The 10,192-nt window shown below is 42.8% G+C and overlaps 1 protein-coding gene across 2 annotated transcripts in view; it reads right to left on the bottom strand.

Moving 5' to 3' along the window:
• Positions 1–360: 360 nt before the first annotated feature.
• Kiaa1549 (KIAA1549 ortholog) overlaps positions 361–10,192 on the bottom strand; it is a 137,479-nt gene continuing 127,647 nt past the window's right edge. The window contains exons 18-20 of one of the 2 annotated variants that reach the window (XM_076832779.2): positions 9,219–9,376; positions 3,191–3,336; positions 361–1,337 (exon numbers count right to left, since the gene is read on the bottom strand). In XM_076832779.2, coding sequence (XP_076688894.2) covers positions 1,083–1,337; positions 3,191–3,336; positions 9,219–9,376 — 559 coding nt within the window. In that variant the 3' untranslated portion in view covers positions 361–1,082. The remainder of the gene's footprint in view (positions 1,338–3,190; positions 3,337–9,218; positions 9,377–10,192) is intronic. The other variant, XM_076832785.2, reaches the window with a different exon arrangement.

The following is a 10,192-nucleotide window of genomic DNA, read 5'->3' as shown; positions in this document are numbered from 1 at the left end:
ACAGGGAACGCCGAATTACTAGGGATGGATTCACAATAATTTGGTGGTCCTAGGAATTGTTTTCAATAATGTCTGCTTACAGAAGACTTCTCATTCAAACATAATTTGTGAGCAGATCATGAGCAAAGTGCAAGGATCTACCAGTTAGGACTTCCTGAAAGCCTCATTCTGTAGGACTGGCCTCCATGGCATGTGCTGAAATGGAATGCCATCAGGAGTTGCACCTGCCCAATTATTAAACAGCAAATACAATTAAGAAGGTAAATCTAAATTTTGATATGTATTTTGAATAACCAAATAAATATTAAGCTTTCTCCCACCACTTGGGAGTTGCTTTTCTTTCCTTTTTTTTTTTCCCTCTAGAACAGAATGAAACCTCGACCCATTCTTCCATTGCAAAGCCAACGTTGCATTTCACAGACACAAAGGCGAAGGGGCCCTTGGGGCTGTAGCACCAGAAAAAAGGAGGAAGAACGCAGGCGATGGCTTCGTTTGGAGTCTTCAGGCTCTTAAACTATCATTTGGTTTCTCACTAGTAGCTTTTTTTTTTTTTTTTAAAATCTCCCAACAGTCTTAGTACTCTTTGTTGTTAATATTCCTATTAAAATAAGTTCCTATGGAGAAAAAGAGGGAAATCAAGCTGTTAATAAAATGTCTTCAAATCTCTTCTTAGAAAACAAAGCAGCAGGTACATCGTACATGTCAGTCTGAATCCCTTGGAATCGCTGGGTTCCTTCCAACCCGACACCATCTACACATTTTCATCTTTTGCCTTTAAAAAGGAGACTTAAACAAAATTGTTAGCTTAGGTTTCTGTTTTGTTTTTGTGAAGTGCTGCTGGCTTTTGGCCAAAAGTACATACATTTCAACTGACCCCAAGTGGCCACCAAATTGCCAATCTAGGAAAAGTATCCCGGGTGTTGTGTGACTGATGGCATCTTCTAAAATTGCCACTTGCTCCCTCACTCAGGCAGCTTGCCCAGGAGATGCTCATTCCGCTTACAAACACCCGCTCAGTTGATTTCCTTTTGGTCTTGCTTCCACGGGAAGCGGATACTTGGCCAACCTGCGGGCGAGGCCCATCAGCTGTGGAAGTTTTGCACGGCGCTCTGTTTCTGGGAGAGCCGGAGGAGCTCCTCGCGGATCGCTTTGATGAGGGAGGCTGAGGAGTGGCTGGGCTGGAGGTCTTCCGTGGAGCTGGTGGGGTAACCCAGCCCAGGGCCTTGCAGTCCCCGGTGAGGAAGGTTCCCGGGAGGAGCTGAGGGCTCCCTGCCCGAAGTCCTTGGCACCTGAAACAGCGGTGAAGAAGAATAATCTTGATGTCCAAGAACGTGAGGCTGAAAAACATGGCAAACGTTACTGCACTTCCCACGCGGCAACCAAAGGGAACATCAAGTTCAAGTTGGCATTGGGAAAGCTCATGGGCTTCCTCGCCCACCCCCCAGGGTCACTCGGCCCTCCCGCAGGGCCCTTGTGGCCTGATCGCCTGTGCACAGGGTGTGGAGTGAGTGGGTGAAGCGGGTGTTGGTGTGGGACTCGCCACCACAGGACAACAGGCAGGGACCTGGGGAGCTGGAAAGGGAGAGCAGGCAAGCACCCCATGAAGGTGAGAGGTCAGAGGGCAACACTCGAGAGCAGAGGGAGGTAAGACTGGGGCAAAGGGGTTGGAAAGAACCACTGCCTTAGCCTGGTCCGGAGTCCCAAGAGCATGTACCTGAGAATTCAGGGGGGACCACGGAGCCTGGGCCAGATCCCAAGATCATCTTGTGTCTTATCAATCTGTGGTCTTGTTGCAGTGCTGAGGTGCAAACCCAAGGCATGGGGCATGCTAGGCCAGCACTCAGCCGCTGAGCTGTGTCGCCTACCTATCTATCAGCAATCATCTACCAATCTCTCCATCCATCATCTATCTTCAGGTACTGGGCATTGAACCCAGGAGTGCCACTGAGCTATTTCCTAAGCCCTTCTCATTTTTTATTTTGAGATAGGGTTTAGGTCACCAAGACCAGCCTGCAATTTGTGATCCTACTGCCTCAGTCTCCTGAGTGGCTAGTCTTACAGGTATGTGGCCCCAAGGCCCAGTGTCTTTCCATGTCTTTTCAAGTGCAATTTAAAGTTAACTTATACACACAAAAGTAGACAATTGTTCTGCTGATGTCTGCAGAACACGGATTAATTTGACATTCATTTGACAAGAACAATTATGCTTTTCAGTGATTTTTTTTTTCATTTTTAAAATATCCTTCATAATTTTTTCAAGTGGAAGAAAAAACTTCACATCCATGCACTAAATTAGTGTATAGGTCAGTGTGGTATATCTGTGTACTAAAAACCTTAATGCTAAAAGCGAGGGAAATGTGGCCTCCTAGTCCTGAATTATTTCTTTCTACATTTCACTCCTCCATAGAGCAATAAAGAAATCCTTCAGAGTGAACATTATTGGATTTGATTGGAAAACCTGAATCCCCGTGGAGTACAATGAAGGCAGAAGAAAAAAATGTGTCAATAACTTTAAGCAAAGACCTACAATTGTAAGTTTAACAAATGTCTTTTGGGGAAAAACATACTCTAATGTGAATTTACTTTCACTACATAAAGCATCTAACCATGACTGGGATCTAGCATAGCTGTTAGGAAGGTTAAGAAATTCAATAAAAGCCGGAGCATAAAGATAAGGATAAAACCTAAAGTGATGGTTTGGCTTGTATTTTCAAACTTCATTAATTTATCCCTCGAGGATATAAAATTCTTGAGAAAAACAGAGAAGGGCACTTGTAGAAATTAGCTGTTCCCACACTGAGGGAGGTCTATGCCTTGAGACCCTGCTACCTCTGAGCTCACTCACGTCTGTCTACGCACAGGGGGCATGGTGGAAATGACATCAGCAAGCCCCATAAAGCATATGGTGAGATCAGGGAAATTCATCCAGTGATCACACCAAGACCACGTCCAGATTTAACCTTCAGGTTCAGACTTGCTACTTAAAGCCATGGAAGTTTGCCTCAAGAAAGTACGTACACTTTCCAAAAGGCTTTCCAAAAGCGGGAAAGAGTTTGCTACAAGCTACAGGCAAACACACAGCAAGGTGAAAACAGGGAGGGAGATTGAAAATGGATTCCCCAAGCAGCAGCAGCTAAATTTAAAGATTGTGTGAGAATTTTAACTGATGGCCCAAGTCCCGAATACTCACGGCCTCCCTTCGCCCTGCTTCCTCCTCCCCATATGCAGACCAGCCCGGTCCTCCATACTGGCCACCTCTGCTGGGCGGGATTTCCATGGGCTGGGCCCCGATTCTGCTAGCAATGCCCACCTGCGTCAGGTGCTGGATCTGGGAGCCTGGGAGGAACATGGTGCAGTCGCTGGTTAGCATTTATAGGAGAGGAAGGTTACGGAGGAAGATACCGTCCGCTCTGACCACTGGCCCCTTTAAGGACAGGGACGATGAGCAAGGTTCAAACAGTGCCAGCGCCAACTCCAGAAATGGCTTGTCCCACGAGAACAGCCCAGGAACTGCTCTAATTCCCTTTCAATACAGGGGCTAATGGTGACCCATCAAAGGTCTGAGGATGAAGGATTACAGAGGGCACTTCTGCTCTTGTCTATAGGGTGACACCCAGGGTGGCCCTACTGATTTTTTAATTATGCTGACTCAAAGGTTCTAGAGCCATAAAGAAGTTGACACCTGGTTCTTGTTGCTTATAGCTTTGAGATTCACAAGGAGCAGAATATCCAATATGCCTTTTTTTTTTTTTCCTGTTATTGGGGATTGAACCCAGAGGTACTTAACCACTAAGTCATATCCCAGCCCTTTTAATTTTGAGACAGGGTTTCACTACATCGTTTAGGGCCTATGCTTTTTCTTTTTCTTTTTTATTTGGTACCAGGGATTGAACCCAGGGGCACTTAACCACTGAGCCACTTCCCCAGCCCTTTTTATTCTTTAAACAGGGCCTCTCTAAGTTTCTGAGGCTGGCTTTGAACTTGCGATCCTCCTGCCTCAGCATCCCAAGCCTCTGGGATTACAGGCGTGTGCCACTGAGCCCAGCTGCTTTTTTCTTAAAAGGCGGAAATGTGTTTGAATTCAGAATGTTGAGGCCCTTTTACTCACAGTGTTTCCATAACTTAGCCATAGCACAAGCAACACCTCACACCTCACCTAGCCTGTGAGGGACACTGAGGTAGACCAGCTGACTCTGTGGCACTAACTCCCATACACGGGAAACCCGTAGCCTCGTGTGGCTCGGATGGTCAGATGTTAAATAACCTATTTCCTCGGACACCAACTTTTGGTATTTGGAAATATCCCTCCGCTGCAAATTAAAGGAGGAAAAAAGCCATCTTTATTTATTTTATCTTATTTTACTTCACTTTTTATAGCATTTAGAATGGAACCCAGGGCCTCGTGAATGCTAGGCACGTGCTCTACCACTGAACCACACTCCTGGTCCTAGAACATGATCTTCATGTGCTGTGAAATGAAATACTTATTTCCAAATGCTCCCAGGATCATCAAGTTCATCCGTGATGCTCAGGTTCTGAGAGTTCACAGAGGGGAAGGTCCCTCCATCTGTAAGCCCACTCCTACCCATGTTATCTAATTATCAGACCTTAACTCATCAGCTGCTTTTAAGAAAAGAATTCCCCGATGGTTTTATCTGGATACATATATTGGTAATTGAAAGTCAGGAAAAATTGTCCAGGCCTCTGGTGGAGCAATGAACTCCACTGGAGCACCTGTCCTTTACTGAGAACTCACAGCGGTACTGACATTATCTGGACTATCGGCACTGTCTACTTAGCAGGCACCGCCTGAGCAAATCTCGTGAGGAGCTGTGAATCTAGCCGGGTGTTCACAGTGGTTTCCAAAGGTCCAAACAACTATGCAGGGGGAAAGCACACACAGTGGCTGCCATCTTAATCCAGACATGATTCTGCTCCCTGCTTTGATCACTCAACAATACAGCACAGGCTCTCCCCTGACTCTGCGTGGAGCTCAGAGTTTGGGCTGATTCCAGCTCAGCCTCTGACAAGCCCGCTCCTGTGGGCCTGGCTTTCCAACATCTCCAATGCTGTGAAAAACCCAATCAGATTTATTTCAAGGATTGGAAGATATGAAATTTATCAAGCACAAATGTGGGCAAGGCAGCAACTGGTGATTTCTAAATTCCTCTTTTCTTTCTTTTCTTTTTTTGGAAACAGGCTGGTCTCAAGAGATCCTCTGGCCTCAGTCTCCTGAGTACTGGGACTATGGGACCTGCCACCTTGGCTAGCACTTCTTTTCTGGCTTTTTATATTTTCATCTTAAATAGCTGTGCAGTTTACTCAGTGATGCACTTACTGGGAATCCTAAAAGCGAATACTTTTTTTGCTAGTCTGAATAATGCTGTGATAAACATCTTGACACACATAATTTCCATCCAATGTTTTGAATTTAGGGGGATTTCCTTTCACTTTCTAGAAGTGAAACCACCAAATCAAAGATTCATGAGTCCTATTATCAAACTGCTTTTCAAATGTTTTAATGATTTACACCACCACTGAAATAACATAATAGTAATAATAATAAAGGCAAGTAGTATTTATTGAAAATGTATGATATGCTAAGCACTATTTGGGGCACTTTACATCTTTTATTTTATTTAATCAGCAAAATTTTATCATACCACCATCTTCAGAAAATGATTCATGATTGTAGTTATGCCTCACTGTGGTTTTAATCTGTATTTCTTAAGCTGTTTTCAAAACTGGAACCTCTTCCAAGTTTTCTTTTATAGGGTACACATATACACACACATATGCATCTTTTTCTGTTTTTTCTTTGTGTGTGTGTGTGTGTGTCTGTGTGTGTTACTGGAATTGAATCCAAGGCCTCATGCATGCTAGGCAAATGCTCTACCACTAAGCTATGACTTCAACCCTTTTTATTTGAGGCAGGGTCTTGCTAAGTTGCCCAGGCTGCCCTTGAACTTGCAATCGTCCTGCCTCAACCCAAGGAGCTGGGATTGTAGGTATACACCACTACATGTGGTCTATACACATCTTTAATTTTTTTTTGTATACTTGTAGATGGACAGCATGCCTTTATTTTATTTATTTATGTGGTGCTGAGGATTGAACCCAGTATCTCACACATGCTAGGCAAGGGCTCTTGCCACTGAGCTACAGCCCAGCCCCCACACAGCTTTCTCTTATGAATTCTTTCTTTCAATATTTTGCCTATTTGTCTTTTGTGGCTTGCCCATTTGTCAATTTATAGGAGCTATCCTCTATAATAAAAAATGACTTTTGGTTATAATATACCACAAACTTTCCCTAGGTAGTATTTCATTTTTGATATGTTCAGAAATACACATGTTTGATAATTTTTATAGCCAGAAAGATAATTATACTAGATCCCAACATATTCCCATTGTAAATTTTAATACAATTTCATCTCTTACTAGAAATTGTTAGAATAAAACTCCCTCTTCAAATGAGTGACACATAAAATTTCTATATCTACCCAGATTTTTAATAAACGATTAATAAATCTGAATTTTGTTCAGTATATATACTGGGCAGCAAGGCTCACATATGCAACATTTCACAAGAGAAATAAGACTCAGCACAAAGCATAGCATCTGTAAAGGATGAGAAGTCCCATATCATAACAGGAAACTTTTTTTTTCCTTTTCTTTTTTTTGTGGTACTGTAATTGAACCTAAGCGTGCTCTACCACTGAACTATATACCCTTTTATTTCTTATTTTGAGACAAGGTTAACCAAAGCCAGCCTCAAGCTTGTGATCTTCCTGCCTCAATCTCCTGAGTCACTGAGATTAGAGGCATAGACCACTGTGCCCAGCCATTATTTGTTTTGAGGACTAGCACACAATGCAAGATATAAAAACATCCTGAAAGACCAAAATGGAAAAACATCTCACAATTATTGTAAATTTGGAATTGGCCTAAACTACTTTCTTCTTTTTTTTTTAATCTTTATTTTGCTTATTGATTTTTACGTGGTGCTGAGGATTGAACCCAGTGTCTCACACGTGCTAGGCAAGTGCTCTGCTACTGAGCCACAACCCAGCCCCCTAAACTACTTCCTTGATAACATTAGAATGATGTATGTTCAGAAAATAAGAAAATAAATTATTTAACACATCATGGTTCCTCTCATTGAAGCCTCAGTCTTCCAAAAGGAGGGTGAAGAAATGAATGGAAAAAATAAAAGTGTGACTTTGAGGTTTTGTAATAGAACACAGTAAGATGATAGTGAACTTAAAAAATTCTCAAAGAATAGAGAGCTGTGTAAGTAATAGGGAGAGCTCAGATCTTATACTACAGATGTTCTAGAACACAGAACAGCATTCACAAATAGAGCTTACACAGTATCAACCACTCAGAAGTTCAAGTTCTATTAAATGGAATGGTCATTTGTCATTTGGGGACAAGTCTGAACCACAGGTAAACTGATGGGGCAACCCTTCCAACTGCCATGAGGAAATTCCACTCAGCCATGTTGGACACAGTCCACCACCAGCAGGTGCCCCCTAGGGGTCTGAAGGTGTTTTCTCAGGTGTTCCACTTATACTTCTATTGGACCAGTTAGGGACATTGATCATAAAGTAGAGCTGTCTTCGAAAACTGGGGGATTTACAGAGTTCAGAACAAGTTCTTCCCCAATATCAAGCATCTGCTGAACCTGAGGATGGGATCTGGGTTTGAAAATTAACATAAAACTCCCAGGAGGCTCTGAGACAAATGTATTTTTCTGTATTTTCTTCTTAACTTACTTTCTGAAGATAAATTTGTTCCTTATCTAACTGTGATTATTGAGGTCTATCGATTCAGAAATCATTTTTCATTCCTTTCTTTCTTTACTAAAATTCAGAAAGCTTCTCCTTTCTGAAAACATTTACATATGTCTCAAAACAGATAAAACCCAAGAACAGTTGGTCTATTAAAATACAGATGCTTATAATTCTTTCTAAAAAAGCAAAAATGAATACATAAAAGGAAATTTAATCACATTTCAATTGTGGTCTTTAAAAAAAAATCTGTACTAAGTAAACCATATTGTGCAAAATGCTTCTCAAATCAATGAAATAAATATATTTTAGAAGGTTTTACAATTTATTTTCTCTCTGATTTCAAAATCTCCAGAAATTGAACACTTTAGCATATATTCATTTAAGAACAGAAGTTGGAAACTTAACTTCCTATGTGGAGATATCCTGGCATAGATTTTTATTTTAATTTCATCGGGTAGTTAAAACAGATGCTGTTTTCAGGGATTTAAATTGCAATAATGGTAGAATAAGAAAACATGACTTCCACCACTGATTGATGGTAGAAGTGGTGCTGGTTACCCAGGAAGGGCATCAGAAGAACTCTCTAAACGAGGACTTAAAGAGGGGCAGACAGGCGTCCACACAGTGCCACGGTGGCTCCGACTTCCACAGGTGCTCTCTCTTGTCTGAGACAGCTGAGGGAGGGCTTAGTCATAGGGTCACAAAAGTGACAATAAGAAAAGGGAAGGAGATAACAGGGTTTGCATTCTAATCTGAAATCCAAAATGCTCCAAAGTCCAAAACTTTGACATGACATTCAAGCAGTTTCTGATTTGGGAGCATTTTGGATTGGGGATTTTCTGACCAAGGATATTCAACTAGTAAAGTCTATTAAATTATTAAAACACACGCACATGCACACACACAGAAACACTTCTGGTTCCAAGTATTTTGGATAAGGGACACTCAACCTGTACTTAAAAAGGCAGAAGGGGAAAGCCAAGGGCAGGGAGACTTGAGGAGAAAACAGTGGCTGTCTGCTCTCCAAAAGTGACCCAATAAAACGAAATCTCCCTCTAGCCACTGTCCAGCAACTCTGAGGGTGGTTCATTACAAGGCACAAATGCCCCTTCTTTTAAACTCAGTTTGATGCCGTCCTAGGGCTGCCACAGACCTCCCGTTCACTGGAGAATTTAGCCGTGCCTTCCTGGAGGGTGTGTGCCGCAGTTTCACTGTGACTCGGCTGATTCAGCCTTGGGGGGCTCTGCCATGGCCCTTCCCCTCCCCTGTCCTCATCTCTACCAGAACCTGAGAGAAAGGAGCTCTGGCCAGAGAAGAGACTACTCAACACCAAGACGCTGACCCTCTGGGAAGCCTAGCTATAGCCTTTAAATTTATTCCTAAAGTAATTCCCCCAGAAATGTAAGCTCAATCGCCACATTACCTGTGGTGCCCCCAACAGGCCGGGGCCGGGCCACCGATGGCATCTCTTCTGAATAGATCCCTCGGGCAGCAAATGGAGCTTCCGCTGACGACTGTGGCTGCTGGGGCTCAGGGGGTGCCAGCTCTGAAGACGGCAGCAACCCAGGGCCAAAACCCGGTCTGAAGGCAAAGCACAGGCATCAGGACTACGTTTCCCGAGCTGGCCTCTCCCTAGGCCCACCCCACCCTGCAGAAAATGCAGACTCCTCTGTCTACTTGCTTATCCTCCTCCAGCTCCTGGAAGGTGGGAGGCGGAAACCGCTCCCTGATGTGGATTTTATTATTCCACGGCCCTCTCTCAGTACTAAGCTGATGTTCACCAGTTTATGCTGGGTAATTGGATATATATATATTTCTTCTATTTAAAGAAAAAGAAGGGATGTTTTAGTTTCCAGACCAAAGAAAGGCACAGATTTCCAATAAAGCTGTGGTCCTCAGCCGTGGGTACCCATCAGCATCGCTGGGGGAGACCAAATCCTGGTGCCCACGCTGCACCCCAGACGCGGTGTAACCAAGACAAGGGCTTTGAAAACACTCCATAGGTGTGTCTATTGAGGGCAAAAACCCATGTTCTAAGGCAATTTGGTCTATTTTGTTCTCTGGATGTCTTTAAACTCATAAAAAGTATTGAGGAACTCCCAAGAGTTTCTGTTTATATGATTACATCTACCCACACTGATGGTATTATTAGAAATTAAAACTAAGAAAATGTTTCAATATTTTAAAAACTCATTTACAAAAACTACAAACCTATTACATGCTAGCATAACAATTTTATGAATTTAATTATATTCTCCAATCCCTCCCCGTCAGAGTAGTGAAAAGAGTGGCACTCTTATTTTATTCAGACTCTCTTAACATGGGACATCTGGATTCTCAAATATTTTACAATCAGTTGACGCATGTTATTTTAGAAAGCAAATCTGCCCTCGCAAA

Source organism: Callospermophilus lateralis, chromosome 1 (genome assembly GCF_048772815.1).
Source record: "Callospermophilus lateralis isolate mCalLat2 chromosome 1, mCalLat2.hap1, whole genome shotgun sequence".
Classification (NCBI taxonomy): Eukaryota; Metazoa; Chordata; class Mammalia; order Rodentia; family Sciuridae; genus Callospermophilus; species Callospermophilus lateralis.
Note: the sequence above shows the minus strand (reverse complement) of the source record. Positions and strands in the feature narration are given on the sequence as shown.